The following is a 25,332-nucleotide window of genomic DNA, read 5'->3' as shown; positions in this document are numbered from 1 at the left end:
GCAGACAGTTCACCCTTTCCTCCAGACCTCAGATACAGCGCGGCACATCAATCTGTGATCCTCCTCTTCTGACTGGCTCCTTCTCATCTTCATATGTCAGAGCGGAGGAGGAGCCTAGGAGAAGACAATTCCTCAAGCTTTGCACGGAGAGATGCGGCTGCAGAAGGGGAGAAGATTGCGGCTCAGGAATGACACTGGATGTCAGATCGGGACTATACAGAGTTTGTTATCCCCTCTCCTCCCAGCAAAAAATGTGGAAAGGGGGCGGGTAACAAACTCTGTATAGTCCCGATCTGACATCCAGTGTCATTCCTGAGCCGCAATCTTCTTCCCCTTCTGAAGCCGCATCTCTCCGCTAGCCCAGCTGTCCGTGCAAAGGTTTAGGAAATGTCTTCTCCTAGGCTCCTCCTCCGCTCTGACATATGAAGATGAGAAGGAAAAGCCGAAGTCCCGATCTGACGACCGCTACAGTGATAGGAGTCAGTGTGAAGCCTGGCGAGAAGAGAGAGAGAGAGTACATCCCGCTCTCTCCTCTCAACTAATAGCCACAGAAACACTCTTGGCAGCGCCCCCTCCACCTCCCATGCTAACGACGCCCAGGGCAGCCGACCCTGCCGCCCACCCCTTGTACCGGCCCTGCATGTAATGGTTAACTTTCCCTGTGTTTTCTATTTTCTGAGCATGCCCAGTCTTGCAAATCTGCGGTCTGTCGGCCGAATTGTGTACTGACAGGCGAACAATCGTCCGTTCTGGTGTCGGCATACAAAAATTTTCATGTTTGCAAGAAAGACTTTTGTCCGCGGATTGTGCGCAGACATCTGTCGGAGGCACCATACTAACACGCGTACAATCGGCAGATCCTTCGTCCACCGACGTTTGTATGCCGACGATCGGTACGTGTGTACGGGCCTTTAGAGCTGTGAAAATGTGGAATAGACTCCCTCACTAGCTAGTTCTGGACAGCTCAATAGATTGTTTTAAGAAAGGTCTGGATTATTTCCTAGATACAAATAATATACCGTAACTGGATACTAATATGTATAGGTAAAGTTGATCCAAGGAATATCTAATTGTCTCTCGTGGGATCAGGAAGGAGTTTTTTCCTCTGCTGGAACAAAATTGATTATGCTTTGCTGCAGTTTTTTTTTTCCTTCCTCTGGATCAACTGTGGGTATAGGGTTGAGCATATATAGGTGTAGGTGTGTGTGTAGGTGTGTGTGTGTGTGTGTATCTACATACACAGTATCTCACAAAAATGAGTACACCCCCTCACATTTTTGTATTATGTCTTGGCCACCGTGCTGCAGCCCAGTTTCAGGGGCTTGGCAATCTTCTACTAGCATAGGCCATCTTTATGTAGAGCAACATTTCTTTTTTTCAGATCCCCAGAGACTTCTTTGCCAGGAGGTGCCATGCTGAACTTCCAGTGACCAGTCAGAGAGTGAGAGCGATAACACCAAATTTAACACACCTGCTTCCCATTCACACCTGAGACCTTGTAACACTAACGAGTCACATGACACCTGGGAGCGAAAATGGATAATTGGGCCCAATTTGAACATTTTCACTTAGGGGTGTACTCACTTTTGTTGCCAGCAGTTTAGACATTATTGGCTGTGTGTTGAGGTATTTTGAGGGGATAGAAAATTTACACTGTTATACAAGCTGTACACTCACTACTTTACATTGTAGCAAAGTGTCATTTCTTCAGAGCTGCCACATGAAAAGGTATCAAACTATTTATAAAAATGTGAGAGGTGTACTCACTTTTGTGAGATACTTTATATCTTTTTTTTTCTCTATTGGTTAATCTAGATGGACTTGTGTCTTTTCAGCCAGACAAAATAAAGAGACATTTTATTCATAATTACCTGGTTGCCGACTTTATCTACATGGAAGGACTCTTGCGTTGCGGGGTGGAGACCCCAAAGTCAGGCACAGTGAGTGGAAACAGAGAGCTGTTGCTGGCCCTGATTGCACAATTGGGTTGCAGTTCCATTATCTTGCATGTGTGTTTACACCATTAAAGCGGAGTTCCACCCTGGGAAAGTTTTTTTTAATAAAAATACCCCGGGACAGTCAGGGCTAGTGCATTCCACAATGGCTAGCCTCTGATCTGTCCCGGGTTGCACTTACCTTTTAGAAGAAATACTTACCTTGAAAATGTATTGTCCAGCGCTGCCATCTCAGGTGTGGGCAGCTTGAAGCCAGCGCGATCCTCTTCTGTGTCCTCTTCCCTCTTCTTCGGTCCCACGATGCACTGCACCAGCCCCGCCGTCACTTCCGGTGCCGCAGCGTCATCCCTGCACAGCTTCTGGGCATGCCCAGAAGCTGTTTAGCAAGGTATGACGGCGCCTGCACCGGAACTGACGTCGGGGCCGATGCAGGCGCATTGATTCCTGGGAGCGATGACGTTCAGCTCCCAGGAATCATTGCAAGCCAGGAAGTGACGAATCGCTGTGGCCGCCGAGGGGAGGAAGAGGAAGTAAGGTAAGTATATTTTCTTCTAAACAAGGTAAAAAAAAAAAAAAAAATTGCAATTATCCATTTGTTTTTCAGGTGACCCGGAGCAAGAAGATGGAGGTAAGTATAATTTTAGGGTGGAACTCCGCTTTAAGGTTATCTATTCTGCAAGCAGGTTCTCAATGTTAAACACACTACCCCTCCCAAATAAGAGGATTTATTTAGAAGCCAGTTTCAAGACAGATTTGGCTACATATGTTATCCCTCTGTTTAAACACAAATGATTTTTGAATGAAAATATAACCTCATGAAGAAAAAAAAGCACATGTGGAGGACAGAGGCCATACACACAGTTCTAGCAGTCCTATATAATAAACAGCTGCAATGTATTAAAGTGACTTTAAAGCAGCACCAAAGTCCACTTGATGGCTGGTGCGCTCTTGCATAATGTGCAAGTATGTACAGAATACTTGCTCATTTTCACGCACTTACCTTACAGGGATGAAAGGTCTAGATTCTAGGCACAGCTCTGCCCTCGCTATCTCCTCCGCTGTTTCTGGGTCCTGCAAAGCTCCCCTCCAGCTTCCTCTTTCCAAGCACAGAAATGACACCAACCCCACTACCCAGCTCTATTCTTGGCATCTTACAGATGCTGGGAATAAACTAGGCTGTACATGGCATAGTGCATGCTCTATGCAGTGTACATAGGCACTTAGAAAACTCCTTGGAGCCAAGGTACATTTTTTCTTTGCAAAATAGACTTTGAATGTCTACTGTCCCAAAAAAAGTAGCTCCTTTTTGGGACTTCAGTTTAGTTCTTAGCTGCAGGGGCGTCAAAAGGGGGTGCGGGTGCGGGGGGGGGGGGGGCGGACCGCACCAGGGTGTCCACCGGGGGGAGGGTGACACCGCTCTGCCTCTGCCCAAGCTCTCGATCCTTCTCTTCTCCCTCTCATCTATGCGGGCACCTGAGCCGCATAATATGATGTGGAAAAGGGTGGACACGGGGCGCAGAGCAGTGCGCCCCGAGCACACCTATTGTGTGAGAATAGCAAATGAAAATTCACTATTATCACACGGATCCTCCTGATTGGCCGAAAGGCAAAACCATGCCATTGGGCGAGGAGGAGGCGGGAGGACTCGAGGAGACGCCACCGCTGCAGGTAAGTGCACTGGTCTCGGTGGGGGTGGGGGGGGGAGCTGGTCACTCTGCATTTAAATGGGGCACACTGATCTCTCTGCATTGAATGGGGGCACACTGATCACTCTGCATTGAATGGGGGCACACTGATCTCTTTGCATTGAAAAGGGCACACTGATCTCTCTGTATTGAAGGGGGCACACCGATCTCTCTGCATTGAATGGAGGCACACTGATCTCTCTGCATTGAATGGAGGCACACTGATCTCTCTGCATTGAATGGAGGCACACTGATCTCTCTGCATTGAATGGGGGCACACCGATCTCTCTGCATTAAATGGGGGCACAATGATCTCTCTGCATTAAATTGGGGCACACTGATCCCTCTGCATTGAAAGGGGGCCAGCTGGTCATTCTGCATTGAAAGGGGGCACGCTGGTCATTCTACATTGAAAGGGGGCACGCTGGTCATTCTACATTGAATGGGGACACGCTGGTCATTCTGCATTGAATGGGGGCACGCTGGTCTCTCTACATTGAAAGGGGGCACAATGGTCTCTCTGCATTGAAGGGGGGCACGGCACGCTGGTCTCTCTGCATTCAAAGGGGGCACGATGATCACTCTGCATTGAAGGGAGGCACGGCACGCTGGTCACTCTGCATTGAAAGGGGGCACGCTGGTCACTCTGCATTAAAAAAAGAGGGCACGCTGGTCACTCTGCATTGAAAGAGGGCATGCTGGTCACTCTGCGTTGAAAGAGGGCACGCTGGTCACTCTGCATTGAAAGGGGGCACGCTGGTCACTCTGCATTGAAAGGGGGCACGCTATACCTTGATTACTGAAGGCCCCTTTCACACGCAATTTTTTACAGCGTTTTTTGCCGCAAAGCAATGCCTATTGCATTTTTCTGTTTGCGCGAAAAAAAAAAAAAATTTGAGCACCAGCCGCCACTGTGTGTACCGTCTATTGCCTGGACTTCTCACACTTGCTCCTCCTCCCGGGCCGCCCTGAGCCTCCCCTCCCTGCCCTTTGCGCTCCCTCATGTTCATGCGGGCAGGGGCAGAGCCAGTCGCGGTGACGGCAATGCTAGGGTGAGGTGAGTAGTGAGGTGCCGGTGATGAATATATTGCAATTAAACATGCAGACACATATGTGCTTCATAGTCCGTCAGTATGTTTTATTTAGCAAATGCATCATGCAGCAGTGCTTGTCTCACTCTCAGCAGTAAGTTTATTCACCCTTAGTGTCAGTGGGAATTTGCTATTCCTCCTCCTCTGTGTGCAAGGGCCACTCCCCAGACAGATTCGGGCCTGCAAGGAGCCCCTCCGTTTTGAGTACAGTACAGATGTCCTTCTAGTGGGTCTCCCCTGTGTCATCTTTCATGCACTGGGGAGAGAAATATAAAAAAAAAAAAAACGCAGGGGGTCCTTGCAGGCCTGAACTCAAATCTGAAGATAAAGCTCTAATGCCAAAAAGTTTATCTTAAATTATTTCTGCCAGCATCACAAATATATGTGGTGTCGCAGAGGTAGGTCTTCTTCCGAGGCGCCGAATATACGTGCTACCAAGACCAAGCTGTAACCGACAACTCCAGGCCTAGTACTAATGAGCAAGGGTGCTGGAACTGGCTAACAGTGATCAATTCGTAACACCCACCTCTGTACTCTCTATCACCTTCTGATTGGAGAAAAAGGTATGCATTTTTTACAGTCAGAGGAGAAGCTTGTAAACAAAAAAAAAAAAAGATAAGTCGGTATAAAAAAAAAAAAAAAAAAAAATCTATATTAATAATAATAAACAAACAAGGTTAGATTAGGGATTGGCCTATATTAGGGTCAGGGTCAAGGTCACACTGTCAGCTAGCGCCCAGGGTGAAGATGCCAAAGTTCCAAGATGAATGAGCATTATGCATTAGCAAAATCCACCCCCCCCCCCAAAAGAAAAAATTCCCTCCTCCCAGTACAATTTCCCCCTTGCTGAAATCCCCCCTCCATCCCCAATCCGAGCTTTAAATCCACTCTCTCCAAATCCCCCTTAGCACAAATACCCCACAATCATCCCAACGAGCACAAATTCTCCCCCCAAATCTCCCTTCCCAGGACAAATCCCTTGCCTCCTCAAAGTTTCCTCTTACTAGCACAAATCTCCCCCTCTACCAAATCAACACTTCTAGCATAACCCCTCCCCAACTCCCCCCTTCTAGCACAAATCCCCACCCCCAATATGCCCCAGCACGAATCTAAATCCCCCCTTTCCCGACTCCAGCACAAGTCCCCCGAATCCACCCACATGGCACAAATCCTACCAAAACGTATTTAGTGTCGGTGTTTTTGGTAGAATACAAAGAGGCATACTACTGTTTCTTGGCCCTACCATGGGTACAAACAAAAAATAATATACACATCTACAGTATCACTACAAACCGTCAGGAGTGGCAGAATTTATTTTAGAGTTATTTTTTGTGGTAGGTTATGATAAAGACAATATACAGCTAAAATTAGAATTTTTTTTTTTTATATTTTGGACCAGTTTTCCTTTAAAAATAATAAGAAAAGGGGGGATATCCATTACCATTTACTACCAAATGAAGGTCCAATGTGTCCTGAAAAACGATATAAAATTCACCTGGATACACACAGGTTTTACTAACACATGAAAAAGTTGCAAAGCTGCATTCAGGCATTAAAGCAGAACTAAAGGTAAAAAATAAACAGAGCAGGCAGCTCTTTATTGTAGAAGTGACATACAAGGTCTCTTCTGCAGTAACAAACACTTACCCTGCCTGCTTGCAGTCTTCTATTAAACGCACACCAAGCTGCCCATGTGCAACTCAGCATGCATTCTCGGAACACCTATGCTGTGCCGGGATTAGACACTCCAATAAGCATGCCCAATCAAGAGGTGGAAAACCGGGCACTCGGATATAGCCAAGGAGAAGATGACAGTTGCCGGCATGGGATTTAACCGATGCATCGCTGGACTGACAAGGGTAGTATTTTTCGGAGATTAGTTCTGCTTCAATATTTGTTTAACCTTCGGGCATTAAGGGGTTAAAGGAGAACGTTATTCAAACTTCCACCTATGAAATTCTTACACTGCAGCATTTAATATAAGAGACGTGGCAGAAACATGTTGCTTTACATAACAGGTTAGCTGCTCTATGTCCAAGTGCTACTGGCTTGGGGGCAGATTCAATTTAAGATTTATTTGGCGATTTTGAAGCCAGCAGGTTGGAAGCGCACTCCCTTCAAAAAGACCAACAAAATTTGCAAGCTTTTTCCTTACATGTGAATATCTCCGGGTTGTCATGGTAACCTTACATTGTAAAGGCTGCGCCTGCACTCTGACAATCTGTGAGTCAGAAGCAGTTTGTTTATCAAGGAAAACTGACAGGCTATTGAGTCAGTTGTCTTTTTCTTTGCAACCCACATATAGCTGCTAAAAATAAATGTTGGTGGAAAATCACAGCAGGTAAAACTCGGACAGATCTGTAGAATATTTTACTTTATAGAACTTTACTTGAGCTGTTCAAGCATATAAAGCAAAAAAAAAAACCCCAAAACATATGCAGTACTTCGCTGCAGTACATGCACAATTCCCTATTTCCGATCCCTTCACAGACCCTGCAAGTACAGAAAATAACTTGTTGATCTACCATAAATACGCTCGGTTTGTGATTATGGCACCCAGCATCTCCAGTGATTGTACATTTAAAGTGATACTAAAGTCTTGTCCCCCCCCCTTTTTTTTTTTAAATAACAAATATGTTATACTTACCTGCTCTGTGCACTCATTTTGCACAGAGCAGCCCAGATCCTCCTCTTCTCAGGTCCCTCTTCCGGCTCTCCTGGCCCCTCCCTCCTGACGAGGTTACCAGAGCCGAGCTGCAGATCCGTGTCTCCAATCAGACATGGAACCCGGCTAGCCCCCCCCCCCATCTCCTCATTGGCTCACTGACTTTGATTGACAGCAGCGGGAAGTTTGAAGTGGAGCATACGGCACACAGTTTTTTGTTGCACTTTATTTCATTGACACGTTTTTTTTTTTAAGCACAGCAATATGTTGGGACAAAATGGACACCTCATCACATTTTGGATGGGTTCATTTTTAATAAAAGGTATATATGTTATGATTTAACACTATTTTGATTGTGTTTAATATTTTATAAAAAAAAAAAAAAAAAAAAAAAAAAAAAGAAGGTTTGGAGTACCTAGGCCTACTCATTTCTTTGATTACACATCTGCTTATCTTAATCATACAGTTCAGGACATGGGCTAGGTATTCATAGACCAGTGATGGCGAACCTTGGCACCCCAGATGTTTCAGAACTACATTTCCCATAATGCTCACGCACTATGCAGTGCAGTGGAGCATCATGGGAAATGTGGTTCCAAAACATCTGGGGTGCCAAGGTTCGCCATCACTGTCATAGACCATGGGTAATAGGCTGGATTCAGGTGACTGAACACTGGCAAAGTGTTGACAGACATGCTGCCCCCCAAAGGACATAGGTTTTTCACCACTGCCCTAAGGACCTATTCTTCCTTGTGGAAAAATTCTGTGTGTCCCTAGTTTATTATTTTTACTTTGGATTCTGCAATCAATTCTTCAGTTAGCACTGTATTCTAATACAGCAACAGAAGCAGTGCACCTGGGTCAGTGCAACCTTGGTATAACCTTGGGAGCTGTACCCAGACCCCATGCTGTGGGGACAGCCTGCAATGTTGCATTTGATACTGGATCCTGCACAGACACTCAACTCAGCACCTAGTGCAATGTACGTAGCTAGCCGCAGAGTGCTATAAATGTCCAGAACGGTGGTCCATCTTTATCGAACCTAGACCCTGAAGCCCATCATGACGTCCATTTTGTCTTGAGGACATCGCTACAGGATGGTCTACACCTAGGTTGATGCACACTCCTTCATGGACACGCTTCCCAAGTTTCTGTACTCTATTAGTACAGCATAGGGGAATACTCTCACCGATTGCAATTGTAGAAACCAGGTTCAAGGAGACTGTGAAAAATTCAGGCAAATATTTGCTCTGTTGAAGGCCTGTTGAACTGCGTCACTCTGAACAGTTTGAGCGTCTTGCAGGTTTTTGTCAGAGAAAATCTTTGCCTGAACTTTTGCTGCGCTTCCCTTGCATTGACAATAGGGGGAATGTAGGGGCAGAGGCAGTGTTAGAGGAAGCTATTAAGGGTTTTTCCCTCCTAGCCCCTCAAATACCTGATGTTATGGCTTCATGCAAAATGCTTGCCAATGTAGATATGCTCACATATGTACCCAAAAGCCTCTGCATTGTCGCACTCTATTCTCCTCTGTCTTGCCATGTCTCCGCTGTCTCAGTCTTAAAACAGCTTACTATGACTTTAGAGGATGTTCTTTAATTTAAAGGATTCTGCTGTCTTCTAAAGGTTCTCTTCAACCTTGCAGGCCTAGCTCTGCAACCAGCTATTGTTGCATTTTCTTTTTGCAAATTTGCGACTAGTTGAACTAGGGCAATGAACAACTAGCAAGATCCTGTCTTCAGGATTGAACTCTAGCGAAGAACTTCCAGACACTGCCCTATGCCTTAGTTGTGTTGATGCCATACAAAAACTCGAGGCACGGATCCCCGGAATGGCTCTTATTTCTATCCATATGCAAAGAAGCTAATGGCTAAAAGCCTTGACAGCTGAAGCCGCTTGCAAAGGTCACCTCACATGTATGTGGTTTGGAGTAGGGCATCTATTTGGTGAGCCATTTGACAAATTTGTCAAAGTTGTCACAGGGGAAAAAGTACTCTCTCCAAAATGAAAGTTTCCTAAACACCTTCCCTCTGGGGCTTCTACCTTCTCAAAAAGTGTCCCATCACTCTCCTGAGGCTTTATCTTCAAAGACAAAACTCAATCCTTCCCTTCGGCACAGGACAAATACAAAATCTGCCAAATCCACCCAAAACCCTCTTCATGATAAAGTGGCACCCAATTCCTAAGAGTGGGGAGACATACTGTATTTTACAGTTTGGCTTTCTGTGACTCACAGACGTCCCAGGGCCTGTTGGTTCAATGGTTAAAAAGATGTACAAAATAAAGTTCAAAAAGTTACCCCCTAATTGATTTCTTTTCTTAAACCAACAAAATCTTCTCAAGGACAGTCAGATCTGCAGACAGGGTTGAACCATCTATTGCCCCAGGGAGTGGTTGTTTTGGTCCCCCTGGATGACCGGTTCAAAGGATTAATGTTCACTGTGCCAAAATCCAACAGGAGTATTTGATCTATCCTAAACTTAATTCCCTAAAATAAAACCTTTGAGTTCCAAAGATTTGTAGAAAATCTGCAAGATTGGTTATCATTTCTACTGCAATAGAAAACAAACACTTCCAATTTGTTGCATTGCCATTTGGCATTTTCCCTGCACCCAGAGTATTCATGAAGGTACTTGTACCTCTCCTTGCCCTCTTAGAAGATCAGGGCATTTAGGTACCAGAGTATATAGAAGAGTGTCTTCTGAAGTACTTACCTCCCCTCAACTATCTGCAAACATACAATAGACTATTCAGATGCTTCAGGCCTTTGGATGGGTAATTAACATTCATAAGTCTGCTCTCCAACCTTCTCTTCACCCAAATACATAGGCCTAATTTTGCACAGGATGGGCCAAGGCCTTTCTTCCAGAAAACAAAATTCTCTCTCTAGGATCTCATGCTAGAATCTAAGATCAAAGAGACATCCCTCATTAAGATTCTCTAAAAAGTTTTGGGCCTTGTGGTATACTCATTCGAGGCAGTACCCTTCACTCAATTTAAATCAAGACCTCTCTAGTGCAACATCTTGTTGGCCTGGAACAGCGTTCCTTCTCTCGACTTACCTATGTTCCTCTCTAGCCAAGCAAAGAACTCCCAAGCTTGGCAAATTTCCATTCCAGCCTTGACAAAGGGGAAGTCGCTTCTACCACTCCTATACAGAGCGACAACAGATGCTAGCCTCACAGGCTTAGCATAGGAATGTTCCAATCCCTCACATTTCAAAGAACACAGTTACCAAGAGAAGCCGTGCTCCCTATCAACATCCTGGAGTTCAGAGCAATAAAACTAGCTTTGAATCACTGGACTCCCCCTTCTTCAGAGTCACCCAATCAGGGTAAAATCAGACATTGCCACAGCTGTGGCCTACATCAACTACCAAGGAAGTTGCAGAAGTCAGACAGCCCTAATGGAAGTAAAAGCCTAGTACTTATTCAACCCAGTGGGCTAAAAAAAAAAAAAAAAAAAAGTTGAGGCACTCGCTGTACAAAGCATACAATGTTAGTACAGAGATCTTCCTGCTGAACTATTGTGTTCTGACAGGTGGACTGACACCCCCCCCCCCGCTGGGCTAGACCCCACTGCATGCTGATCGGATGCTGGTTTTTCAGCATGGCCGTGGGGCAGGCTGATGTACACACGGGCGAATGTCAGGCGGCCCGGCCGATAATCGGCCGGTGTGTACCCGGCTTGAGTCTTGGGTCGTCAACAGAAAAACACTGTACAACTGTGGACAGTTGGAAGGTGGATTAAATCAGTCGTCATCAGTGTTGGTCATCTTACTTTAAAAAAGTAATTAGTTACAGTTACAAATTACTTCTCCCAAAAAGTAATTGAGTTACTGACTCAGTTACCACATTGAAAAAGTAATTAGTTACTCAGCAAAGTAACTGCGACTTTTTTTAATATTCTATAATGCAATTACGTTCTACGAGATCTTTAATAGTGGTGGCGGTGTGGCACACTGTGGGGGTCTGAGTCCTGAGTCCTCCTAACTGTGAGTAACTGTATTTTGTTTTGTTTTTTGGTACCTGCTGCCTGGAGTGGCTGGCTGCTGCTGGTGGTGGGCAGCTGCCTGGCTGGTGGTGGCGTGGCACACTGGTGGTGGTGTGGGCGCTTGGCACACTGGTGGTGGGGGTCTGAGTCCTTTTTTGTTTTTTGGTACCTGCTGCTGCCTGGACTGGCTGGCCGCTGCTGGTGGTGGGGCGGCTGCCTGGCTGGTGGTGGCGTGGCACACTGGTGGTGGTGTGGGCGCTTGGCACACTGGTGGTAATGTGGCACACTGCTGGTGGCGTGGCACATTGGTGGTGGTGTGGGCGCTTGGCACACTGGTGGTAATGTGGCACACTGGTGGTGACGTGGCACAATGGTGGTGGCGTGGCACACTGGTGGTGGTGTGGGCGCTTGGCACACTGGTGGTAATGTGGCACACTGGTGGTGGCGTGGCACACTGGTGGTGGTGTGGGCGCTTGGCACACTGGTGGTGACGTGGCACAATGGTGGTGGCGTGGCACACTGGTGGTGGTGTGGGCGCTTGGCACACTGGTGGTAATGTGGCACACTGGTGGTGGCGTGGCACACTGGTGGTGGCGTGGCACAATGGTGGTGGGTGGTGGCTGGTGGGGGTCCTGACTGTCTGTGACTGTCTGAGTCTGTGAGGTGTTTTTTTTTTTTGGTACCTGCTGTGCTTGCTGGTGGTGGTGTGGCCTGGCAGGCACACTGTTGTCCGGGTCCCTCTGTCTGTGCCTCTCTCCTCTCCTCTTCTGGGCTGTGTGCGTTGGTGGAGTCGGTGGTGGTGGACTTCTTGCTGCCCTCAGCCCTGTGGGTGGGTGGAGTCCTGGTCCTGGTCTGGACTATGTTGTTTAACTTTTTACATATTCAGCCCAGGCTGGCAAAAGTCTCATTAATTATTATTTAAATTTTTTGGCAATGCAATATGCAGCCGCTTGGCTGGGTCGGATCGCCGATCCGCCGGACTCTATGCCCTGCCCTTTGCCCTATGCTATGGCGCGCTGTGCTGCCTGTGCTGTCCGAGATGTGAGTGTGCGTGACTCACTCGACAGTCTCCTCCTCTTCTCTCTCCAGTACCGCGGATAGCGGTCATAGAGGAGAGGGGGAATACAATTACATCTACTGCCATCTAGTTGCGGTAGATGTAATTGCAGTAACGCTGCCGAAAGTAGCGGCAGCGGCGTTACAGGGACAAGACGAGTAGTCAGTTAGATTACTCATTACCCTGAAAAGTAATTGCGTTAAGTAACGCAGTTACTACCAACACTGGTCGTCATTGCCTAGACCAAGGGGAATAAGCAGATCATCATGACATTTTTAATCTCTTTTATCAGAAATGGTAAACTCCAGATGTTGACATCCTGGTCTCAGGTACAACAAGTTACCTTTGTTTGTAGACAGGACCAAGGATCCTTTAGCGCTGGCATTGGATGCTCTGATAATTCCCTGCACTCTATTCCAGTTGGTATATGCCCATCCTCCAATGCGAATTCTACTTCAACTGCTCCACAAAATAGAGCAAGATATGAAACCAGTGATTTTTATTGCACCAAACTGGGCTGGCAGAACCTGGTATACCAACATACTCATACTTCCAGGAGATGATCTCTGGCCTCTTCCAAACAGGCCAGACCTTCTGTATCAGGGCCTTTGTTCCAACCTGCTGCTCATCACTGGCTTTAATGGCATGGCTGCAGAAACCTAGGTTCTGAGGGAAAGGTGTGGCTCTGATTCTGTAATTTACATGTTATGAAAGCTAAAAAAGCCACTTCCAGAAAAATATACTGTATTCTCATACCTGGAAATCCTTCTTTGCCTGGTGTGAAAATAGGCATTTAAGTCACAGAGATTTCTCTGTACCTTCCCACAATTGGGACCTGAACAGAATTTGACCTTAAAGCAGAAAAGCTCACCTTCACTCGTTTACAAAAGTGTTTTTGCTTTAGACGAATAAATCACCTTTAATGTTGGGTCTCCTACATGTATTGATGTTGCATTATGTAAAACTATCAGAAAGATTTTTACATTTTAGAATGGGGTGCCTCAAGACTGTCCAAAATTTTTGAGCGTGCCTCGTGATTGTTAATAATTTTAAAGGGTGCCTTGAATGAACAACGGTTGAAAACACTGCTTTCGATTTTTTTTTTTATATACGGGGATTGGGTACCTTTTTATGCCAGTTACCTTCTCCATCTGCCTCAATTCCCGCATAGGCTTGAGGGCATTAACAGGGTCTATAAATATCCAGCCTGTGTCCTATACTGTATTATTAAACTAAGAGGAATTTTGATTGACCTGTAAATTCTATATCTTAAAGTATAGTTAAAGACACAGGTCAACCTTCACCCTACCTGTATTACTCTACATTGCTTGCTAAAAAACTGAGGTCTCACAGAGTGGCGAAGGGTTATAGGTATATGCCCAAGGGTGCACATCCAGCAAAGCTTTGCCATGGTTCAATCTCTCTGCTCTCCACTGCACCTTGCAGAAAGTGAAGTGAGGACACCTCAGTATAGTGAAAGGCATTGACAACTGAAGGCTACAAGAGATATAGGACACTCCTGGCTGGTGGAGGCTAGTCTACCTTTGAAAGTCAAGGGATATCATTAAGCCATCAAGCATAGTTACTGCATAAACAGTATGTTAGCCTGCCTAGGAAAAAAGCAATTTCAACCTAACACCTTTACTGTATGAATATTCAGATACAGGGTGAAATACGAGGCATGTAGGAGATATAAGCTCATGAGAGTGCGAGTGGCATAGTACAAATGAAGAAATTTGATATCATTAAAAAAAGGCATTAGGAAAATATACTTTGTTGCTTCCAGTTTGTCCAGTTCCAGTGTCTTTGGAGCAATCGTTCATGTAAAGTTTTAAGGCTAGTTATTTTATATCTCTATTTGATACTTACACTCCCCCGAAGTGAACATTGTTAATTAAACAGGTAGAGAGTTTATCATCTTCCGTAAAGAAGGATACAATATCTGCAGCTTGAATATGTGATGGATGAGGTATAAGAAATTGTTGTGTAATGAATATTACCAGCTTTAGGATGCACAGATATGTATTTTTTGGATATAATTTCTACAGAAAATAATCAATAAATTATTGATTTTTTAAAGGTTGAGTTTGTGTATCTTTGATTTCCTATTTGTCTGTAGTAATAATAATAATAATAATGGTTGAAAAGTAATTGAGTTGATAGTACAATGAGGGAATATACCTGTGGTAAGGATTGGATTGCAGTTTTGTAAAGGTAATTTTACCAGCGTCATGAACTGCAAGATATGGAATTTACAGGCAAGTCAAAATTCCTCTTTTTAAGTCAATAATCCTCTTTTTCAGGTACTATAAACATGACTTGTGCATTTGACCCTTGTAGTGCATGGGTGGATTTTTGTTTTCCCCAGAAATCATTGTTAAGGTAGAGCTCCACTTTTTTTACCATACATAAGGAGAACAGCTTTCTATACCTTAATCATTTAATATTTTTTCAATTATACCCATGCAAACTAGCAATGATTGCAAATGTGAAATGTTTATTCTTGGCATTTTACAATGGTGTTCTTTTTTTGGCTGACTATCAAACCATAGTCACAACATTCTATTATGTCTACAAATTCTACAAGGCAATAGGCAAATCTGTACATTTATTTTACTCAACATTTTACTACAACCTACACAAGAGGGAACTTCACCCAAAACGTAGAGTGTACCTAAACCCAAAGCAAAACATTTCATATATTGCAGGTTACTAGTGCTTGGTGTGTTCCCTGCATTGGTTTTCTTTTTTCCCCAAGCTTCTTTTGTGTTATTTTTACCCGGTATTCCTGCAAAATAACACACTTCCTGTTCCTGGGTGGCTACGTCACTGCTCCGCTGTGTCTATGGAGGGATCTATGGTTGTCACCCTATCCTGTTGTCCAAATATGTTGTATCTCTTCATCTCCATTACATGGAGGGCAAGGCAAGTGGTCGTTTACAGAAGACAGTCAGGAATCTGCTCGCAGGAAGTAACAAGTACATTGCATTTTCTGTATTTGCTAAAAAGTTTTTTTTTTTTTTGTAAATTTTTATTTGGGAAAATAATTAAAATTGTACATAGAAACAATATGTTATACAGAGGCAAACTGCCTTAAAGATCATGTTGGATACAAGGACAATAGACGTTAACAAATGTACCCATTGTAACTATATAGTGTGCATTATCAAAGTATCGGTCAAGATTACAATAAGTCTAGGGATTGCACACACCAGGATGGTAGTTAGATCAGCTAAAAATGTTTTTAGGTTGAAGAAAAAAAAACAAATGAACACGAATACAGCCACCACATCAAAGGTCAGTTAGCTGCAAAATATTGCATTTTTGTTCTTGGATTTAGTTACCATTTTCAATCTGGATAGAGAAGGGAAAACTTACCCCTTCCCACTCAACTGAAAAAGCCACCCCACCACTCCCTTTAACACTGGAGACATTTCAGAAACCGAAGGAAAATCTCCCCAGTGAACACAAGGACAGTATAAAGTTTCTCACCCTCCAAAAGTAGAAAGTTTTGTCTAGAGCTGAGTTTTAATAAATACAGTCTTACAAGGTTAATTTTAAGCTTTCTGGCATTAGGATATAAAAAACAATCACACTAACATGAAAACACATCAGTTCATGTTACAAACATGTCTATTAATAATACATAACATTACAGTGATATATTCTTCTACAAACCTGACCACAGTTGTGTCTGCTTTTGTGGGTCTATCAGTGTCTGAGTTTAGCCTTTCAATATTTTTCTTACTTTTGTCTGTTGCAGGCAGTTTAAACCAACGTAAAACTTGGTTTATAGAATTGAGTAGTTAATAACACTGACAGATGTACAGATGTGTCATAACTTCAAAAGCTTTTGCAATTACACTGACCACCTGGGGACGCCAGAGTCACCTTTGGTCAGGAAGGCCATAAATGGCCTTATCCTTTCAAATAATGTACCTAATTTCAGTACTGAATGAGCATTAGGCCATGAGGTGCTTTCCCTGGTAACAGTCCAAAGCCTGGTGGAAAATCTAGGCAAGCAGGTGCCAAGGGTGTCATTTCGGAAGGAGTAAATGAAAGGCATTATCATACATAAGCTATATGTTCACACTAACCAAGCCACATAGAACATGGCACTAAGCAGATCTAGGAGAGCCTAATGATGGGTACGTGTCCAGTTGCCTACTGTTCTTGATATGATGAATCCCCAATTATGAGGATCTTATTTCTTTTAAAGAGGTTGTAAACCTCGAAAAAAATAAAAATAAAATGTAAAAAATAAAAACCTGAAAGACAAAAAGGCATAGTGAGCTAGTATGCATCGCATACTAGCTCATTATGAAATACTTACCTTGGAACGAAACCCCCACAGCGGCGCCCGCACACCGCTGATACATGTTCACCCATCTTCCTTCTGGGTTTGCATCCTCGTCACTTCTGCGCATTCGCAGTTCGCATGGGCAGCCGTTCCTTCAGAGTGCATGTGCCAGTGATGCCACTGGCTGCATGCAAAGTAAATATCTCCTAAATGGTGCATGTTTAGGCAATATTTGCAGTACCTATTATTAGGTAAGCCTCATCATAGGGTTACCTATAGGTACAGGTTACAGAGGAAGCTTTACTTCCTCTTTAACTAAAATAGAAAATAAAGCCAACAGCTGTACCTGGCTAAGCAGAAAATGTAAATATAATACCAAATATCGAATGATTTTTACAGATTCAGTGATAAACCCAATTTTGAAATGCAGTACAGCATAATGTACAAGTGTACACAATAGCTATCCTGTGATACTTCTGATTTATATTTAAATTGGCCATACACTGTTCAATATAGTCAGTGGCCCAGTTTACATTTTCTTTCCCAACATCCATTGATTGAAAAAAATCGAAGGAGCCGGGTGGAACATTGTCGGCCAAACAGTGGCAGCATCCAATTAGTTGCAGCCATATTTTAGGTTGTCTGGCAGCCAGTTTAAAACATTTAGGGCTCTTCTCACAGCTGTCAGAGCCCCATACATCTCTATGGGGGAATCGGATGGGAACGGTCCGTCGGCTCTGCACCCCCCCAACCCAAAGCACCTTGAGGACAACCGACAACCCTTGACGGTGGTTGTGGGGGTCTGCGGGCAGGGGGCTTATCGGAATCTGGAAGATTTCAGGCCCCCTCCCTAAGTGAATGGGTATGGGGTACATTGTACCCCTACCCATTGACCCATAAAAGGCAGTTTATGTAAATAACGACAGGAAAAGTTTTGAAAAGTTTATTAAAAATCTTCATTCGGTCTTCTCCGCTCTTCTGCCCTCTGCTCTTCCTCTGACGCCATCTCCGGTGAGAATGCCGGTCTCCGGTCTATGCAGCTTATTATATAGCCATTAGGGGCTTGGCCTCCCGTTGATGTCATCAGGAGGCCCCGTCCCCTTATGTCACAGGTGACGTCATCTATGACATAAAGGGGTGGGGTCTCCAGATGAAGTCACTGGGAGGCCACGCCCCTAATTGCTATATAACAAGCTGCGCAGACCCGGAGCCGGCATAATCACCGGAGACAACGTTGGAGGAGGACCGGAGGAAGAAGAAGACCAAGGAGAATAGCGGAGGGCAAAAGAGAAGGGGGGGGAAGAGCGGAGGGGAGAAGACCAGAGGGGAGAAGACCGGATGAAGATTTTTAATAAACTTCTTAAAAGGTCTCCTGTCGTTATTTACATACAATGTACCCCATACCCATAGGGAGGGGGCCCAGGATTCTGGGGGCCCCCTTGTTAAAAGGGGGCTTCCAGATTCCGATAAGCCTCCTGCTCGCAGACCCCCACAACCACTGGCCAGGGTTGTCGGGAAGAAGACCTTGTCCTCATCAACATGGTGGCAAGGTGCTCTGGGGTGGGGCGTGCAGAGCTTCCCCTGCCCCAAAGCACCTACACCCCCCCTGTTGAGGGCGTGTGGCCTGGTATGGTCCAGGGGGGGTGGGGCCGCTTGCTCGTCCCCTCCCCTTTCCTGGCCTGACAGGCTGCATGCTCTGATAAGGGTCTGGTATGGATTTGGGGGGGGGGGGGGGAAACGACGACCCCACGTCATAAAAAGACCTGAAGGTCCTGGGTGGACCCCCACGCCGTTTTTTTTCCCATTTTGGCGTGGAGTTCCCTCTCAAGATTTTCAGAGCGCAAGTCGCACCGCGACTGTATAAGCAACGTTAAGCAACGTTAATCAGCCATTAGCAGCATCAGACGTTTTTACAGCTTGACGCTGCAGCTCCAGAACGCACTGGTCCTGGATTTTTTTTGCAGCTCAAAAACACCTATGCCACTTCGAGCTCCTAAAAGCTCTATGTGTGCATGAGGTCATAGAATAACATAGATGGGCGTTTTGCAGCTGCAGAAAAAAAAGTCTGACGCTGGGGCCTTAAATTGTGGGGAAAATGTCCTAGTTAAGATAAATATCAGTGATGACCTCAAAATGTACCTTGCAGTTGAAGACTTTCATACATTACACAGTTTTACAGCATTTGCTTTACATTTATAAATTAAAATAGTTTTCGAACACATGAAAAAACAAATTTAAACCCGCGCTACACTATAGTGTTAGATATTAAATATGTGAAACTGTGAAGGTGTGCAGCTGCTGCAGACACTAAGAAATTCTTAGAACAGATAAATAAAAACAAATTTATGCAGCGCTAGCATCTAAATAATAGACAAATAAAAGCAAATATATACCATATAAATTCAGTATATATAAAAAGTGCTATAGTGCTGTGATCTAAATAGATCAAATTATACCATATAAAGTGCATATATTTTTTTGTGGTGGTAATATTAAAGTGCAATGAATTATTAGCAAATAAATATAAATATAAAATCCTTAAGTAATAATAGTAATAAAGTGCAATAAATTATTATCCAATAAATAAGGAAAATAAAATAGCCTTAACATACTTCACGATGTATGGTCCTCTCTCTGTTTAATGGTGATTGCGGAGACGAACCTATTTCGGAGGTCACATTGGAGAAGTCCTACACCAGATCCTGGGCTACTGTGCATTAAAGTTAAAGGGCCTTTATTCAATCTCAATCCGGTGAGTGGGGAACCAAGAGGGCACCTACCACTTTACAAGCACCTTATCACTTGGCACCTTGGCACCTATTGGATCTCTATTTAAAGGACTTTATTTCACCTTATTTATTGGATAATAATTTATTGCACTTTATTACTATTATCACTTAAGGATTTTAGATTTATATTTATTTGCTAATAATTCATTGCACTTTAATATTACCACCACAAAAAAATATATGCACTTTATATGGTATAATTTGATCTATTTAGATCACAGCACTATAGCACTTTTTATATATACTGAATTTATATGGTATATATTTGCTTTTATTTGTCTATTATTTAGATGCTAGCGCTGCATAAATTTGTTTTTAGTTTTCTAACACCGCTATTTTCATTACTAGTAAGTAAATTATATTTACATTTTGTTATAAAGAGATTAAAATTATTTTAACACTCTATAATTTTACTTACCCAACATGAGCACAGTCTCGATACGGCAGCACTGAAAATATGCTACAGAATGATCTTCTCCCACTTATGAGGACTATTCTGTAAAGGACATCAAACAAGGAATTCAATTGTAATTACAGTTGGTAAAGTCTGCTGTGCATTTCTACTGTCCATAATCCAGTGGACTAATTGCAGGATATTTAAGCTGGCCATACATGGATCAAAATTTAGCCGGTTCAGCAGGGACCAGCCAAATTCAGATTTCGATACGGGCAGGATAGTGGTACAGAAGTCAATCTACTGCTCAACTTACCACTCGATCAGCGCCAGCAGTGATAATCAGTGTATTCTGAAGGAGGGGGAAGTCTTCCCTGCTGTCAGAATACAAAGGAACAGAGGGAGAATTTAGTCATTTATTTTTTCGTTCAACCTGTTCGTTGAACCAACAGAATTAATCATTTACGGACTGCCGTAGTAATGTTTGCAATAAAATTTGACACCTGACAAGGTGCTATTTAATGAAAATGGAAAGTAGTACGGTTAAAGGATCAGAGAGCCCAAAAGTGATACTTCAGTTGAGCATGGAATACAGAGAGTTTTTTCCCTCAAACAGCAGAATGAAAGACTCAGATTTTTACATCAACACAAACTATGTGGATGCAGGAATCTCCCCAGCTACTACTATACCAGGGCTTGACAAATTTGCCTGAAATCTATGAGCCAGCTAAAAAAAGTTAGGAGCCAGTTTTTTTTTTTTAAAAACTAACAACCGAGCTTTTATTTAATAAAACGGATACTAAATTTACACATAAATACGACTAGAACCCCACTCTCCTCTATAGCGCAATTGGATGGAAACAGACTGTGTTTCTTTCCATCCGATGCCATCTGATCCGATCCACGGGGTGGATAGGAAATAGAACCACCATCCGTCTGTTTTGGCGGACAGGATCAGATGGCAGCAGATTACTGCTCCATAGAGGAGAATGAAGGGTCCGATCAGGTCTGCCTGAAACTGACAGGCGGACCTAATCAGACAGCCCGTGTGAAAGGGGCCATCGGCTGTGGCATGGCGATGACAAAAAAAAAAAAAAAAAAAGAAGAAAAAGATATATATCATTTTTTTCTAAGAATTGAAAAAAAAAAAAAAAAGAAAGAAATTAATTATTTTTTATTTTTTTAATTAAAAAAAAAGAAAAATTTTTTTATCTTTTTTTAATTTAAAAAATAAAATAATAATAATAATAATAATAATAATAATAATAATAATAATGACCACACTCCCTATCCACTTCCCTTTAAATAAAGGTAACTTGACAGGGAGATGAAGCCTGCAAAAACTTCCCTCTCATCTCCTCTTAGGAAGGAGATGGGAATGCATTAACAGGTAGTGGAAACCGTCATTACGCCCGGCCACCACAAGAGGGCGCCAGTTTCCCAGCCTCTCTCATCTCACAGAAGAAGGCCGAAAAGCCGGGGCCTCAATTTTCGGACGGCGCGGAAGTCCGTGCACTCGGGGAGGAGGTGGGGTCTCAAAAGGGACAGGACACCTCCTGCAGGGCACCCCAGGCGCCAGGTCGCTAATTCTAGTCGCAAATGCGACCTGGCGCCCGGGGTTTGTCGAGCCCTGTACTATACTATTATAGTACAATAAAACTATTGTATTCTGACAGTGATGACTTCTCCCCCCAACATAATACAGTGATCAGCGCTGCGCTGCAGCCATTGACTGATCGAATGCTGGTTTTACAGCAGGACCATTCAACAGAAATTGGTAATTAGACCCAACTTCTGTTGTTGAGAGGGGGTATGCACTAGAGATGCACTGAAATTTCCGAGGCCAAAACATATTGATCGAAAATGGTGTGCTTGTTATTTTGCAGATAAGAGAAAAAAGGTGCTCATAATGGCGTGGAAAACGCCCACGATTTTGCTGCGATTTTACTGTGCTTATGGTTGGTTTTTCATAGCTCATATGACCCAAAAACTGTATCACAAATGTAACACGGGTGCGTTGACGCGTTTTCAATGCATTTCAACGGGGAGGTGCGTTTTTTGGTGCGTTTTTTTTTTAAAACGGACCATAAATGCAGCAAGCAGGATTTTTAACACCACAACGGAAGCGCAATGGACCAGTGTGAAGACATACATAGAATTTAAAAGGATACATTTTTCTTGAGCTTTTCTTGCACTAAAGGAGCCAATAATGGCTGACAGTAAATTCATACTAATTTTATTTCATGAAATTAATTAAAGTCAAATAAAATACAATTACACACACACACACACAAACACACACATATATATATATATATATATATATATATATATATATATATATATATATATATATATACACATACACACACACACACACACACACAGTACAGACCAAAAGTTTGGACACACCTTCTCGTTCAAAGAGTTTTCTTTATTTTCATGACTATGAAAATTGTAGAGTCCCACTTCAAGAAGTAGTCACCTGAAATGGTCTTACAACAGTCTTGAAGGAGTTCCCAGAGATGCTTAGCACTTGTTGGCCCTTTTGCCTTCACTCTACAGTCCAGCTCACCCCAAACCATCTCGATTGGGTTCAGGTACGGTGACTGTGGAGGCCAGGTCATCTGGCGCAGCAACCCATCATTCTCCTTCTTGGTCAAATAGCCCTTACACAGCCTGGAGGTGTGTTTGGGGTCATTGTCCTGTTGAAAAATAAATGATGGTCCAACTAAAACGCAAACCTGATGGAATAGCATGCCACTGCAAGATGCTGTGGTAGCCATGCTGGTTCAGTATGCCTTCAATTTTGAATAAATCCCCAACAGTGTCACCAGCAAAGAACCCCCACACCATCACACCTCCTCCTCCTCCATGCTTCACGGTGGGAACCAGGCATGTAGAGTCCATCCGTTCACCTTTTCTGCATCGCAAAAGACACGTTGGTTGGAACTAAAGATCTCAAATTTGGACTCATCAGACCAAAGCACAGATTTCCACTGGTCTAATGTCCATTCCTTGTGTTCTTTAGCCCAAACAAGTCTCTTCTGCTTGTTGCCTTTCTTTAGCAGTGGTTTCCTAGCAGATATTCTACCATGAAGGCCTGATTCTCACAGTCTCCTCTTAACAGTTGTTCTAGAGATGTGTCTGCTGCTAGAACTCCGTGTGCCATTGACCTGGTCTCTAATCTGAGCTGCTGTTAACCTGCGATTTCTGAGGCTGGTGACTCGGATGAACTTATCCTCCGCAGCAGAGGTGACTCTTGGTTTTCCTTTCCTGGGGCGGTCCGCATGTGAGCCAGTTTCTTTGTAGCACTTGATGGTTTTTGTGACTGCACTTGGGGACACTTTCAAAGTTTTCCCAATGTTTCGGACTGACTGACCACCTTCATTTCTTAAAGTAATGATGGCCACTCGTTTTCCTGTACTTGGCTGCTTTTTTCTTGCCATAATACAACTTCTAACAGTCTATTCAGTGGACTATCAGCTGTGTATCCACCTGACTTCTGCACAACACAACTGATGGTCCAACCCCATTTATAAGGCAAGAAATCACACTTATTAAACCTGACAGGGCACACTTGTGAAGTGAAAACCATTTCAGGTGACTACCTCTTGGAATGTTATGAAAATAAAGAAAACTCTTTGAATGAGAAGGTGTGTCCAAACTTTTTGTCTGTACTGTATATATATATATATATTTTTTTTTTTTAAACTGTCATTTTCGGTTTTCAGCCACGTGCATCTTGCATTTTTGGTTTCGGCACTAAAATTTCCATTCGGTGCACCTCTACTACGCACGCATCAAAATGTGCCCGGTTCCTGCTGAATTTCGGTGTGTGTATACCCTGCCTTAGAGTCTGGTGGGCTAAATTACTTGCTAGCTTCTAAAACCAAATAAATGCTGATTTGCAAACAAGTGTTTTGGCAAAACTGCATTTAAAACAAGCATGCCACTGCCTTCACAGAGTGAAAGAGCCGGTTCACACTACCACGACCAGAAAGTCGCCCCGTGACTTGAAGAGACTTGTTTAGAGACTTGGAAGAGACTTGGAAGAGACTTGTGCACTACTTTGAAGAGACAGGCAACTTTGTCTGTGGGGAATGCCTGGCTAATCTCTTTCTTCTTCCTGGAAAGTCTGATAACAAGTCGCTTCAATTAAGATAAGGAGGCGACTCCCATTGAAGTATATGGGACAGTCGGATCACAGGTCGCCTCAAAGTAGTACAGGACCCTTTTCTGAAGTCGGAGCGACTTCAGTAGTGCCAATTAAGACGGCACTGATTGATTAACATTGCTTTTGTTATGTCAAGCGACCTGGGGCTACACAAGTCGCCTCACAAGTCGTGCTAGTGTGAATGGGCTCTAAATGTGCATGTAAAAGTCAACAATTTAATGAAGGGTCAATATTTTTGCAACTGGAATGAAATTCATGATAGCACAAGCTGCAATCTGATGAACACATTAATATTCAGAATCTTTATTTTAATACAGAGGTCAAAATTTCCCTCATGGTCTTATTTCTGCTCTCATGCATGACTTAATTACTGTGATATTTTGTAATTTTCATAAACTAAGGAAGCCCATACAAAATTTAGAAAAGTATCCGCAGTGAAAAAATAAATGCAAGTCAAATAAAGTTGTAGTATGTCTTGGCAAACAGTTAAAGTGCTTATTTGTAGTGTTACCTGCCACTTTTTGTGTCGTGCTGCCTCATGTTCTTAATAAAATGGACCTTCTTGAAGCTCTTTGGTCTGGGTGAACCGGACAGAGTCCGACATCTGAAAAAAAAAAAAGGCAATTAAAGCCTGAAGTGCGACCTTTCTTGGCATGTATGCACAAAGACAGGAAGGAAAGATCAGGCAAATGACTGCCGTCTACCCACTTTTCACAGACAGCACAAGTACACTGAACAAATTACACAAGACAACAATTAGAAGGTGTTTCCCCTACATTAAAATAGTTTCTCACGGCAAAGTGTTTTCCGCTTATTCAATACACATGGTAAAAGACACAATTCTTTCAAAATAAAGTGCAGCCATATGACTGCAGACCTTTAAAACTGCAGCTAATCAAATAAGCAGCCAATGTTAAGCATGTCACAAAGCTCTACTTTTCCTCTATTCAATCAACTTTAAAAAGTGTTCCTAATCCAAGGACCATGCATTCACTATATATTTATTATTATTTATTTACTCAAATAATTGCATTTTTATGTTGTTTCGACTGTGGGAGACTGAATGCAGGGTCCGTCCTGGGTTTAGGAACACTTTAAAAAAAAAAACTGGATAGGCAAGATAGACAATCTAGTTAGAAAAAAGCTATTTCAGCATGCTCTCAAGAAGTGTCAAACCATCTTTCTGTCCTTTGCCCATTTCTGACATAGGGTAGGGCTGCTTATAGGCA

The 25,332-nt window shown here is 43.3% G+C and overlaps 1 protein-coding gene across 2 annotated transcripts in view; it reads right to left on the bottom strand.

The window, feature by feature from the left end:
- CABLES1 (Cdk5 and Abl enzyme substrate 1) overlaps positions 1–25,332 on the bottom strand; it is a 166,918-nt gene that overhangs the window by 29,190 nt on the left and 112,396 nt on the right. For both annotated transcript variants that reach the window (XM_082258675.1, XM_082258674.1), the window contains exons 3-4: positions 24,615–24,707; positions 19,951–20,028 (exon numbers count right to left, since the gene is read on the bottom strand). In XM_082258675.1, coding sequence (XP_082114801.1) covers positions 19,951–20,028; positions 24,615–24,707 — 171 coding nt within the window. The remainder of the gene's footprint in view (positions 1–19,950; positions 20,029–24,614; positions 24,708–25,332) is intronic.

This window comes from Pelophylax lessonae, assembly GCF_965119305.1.
Source record: "Pelophylax lessonae genome assembly, chromosome: 5".
NCBI lineage: Eukaryota > Metazoa > Chordata > Amphibia > Anura > Ranidae > Pelophylax > Pelophylax lessonae.
The sequence above is the reverse complement of the archived record's forward strand: the minus strand, read 5'-3'. Positions and strand labels throughout refer to the sequence as shown.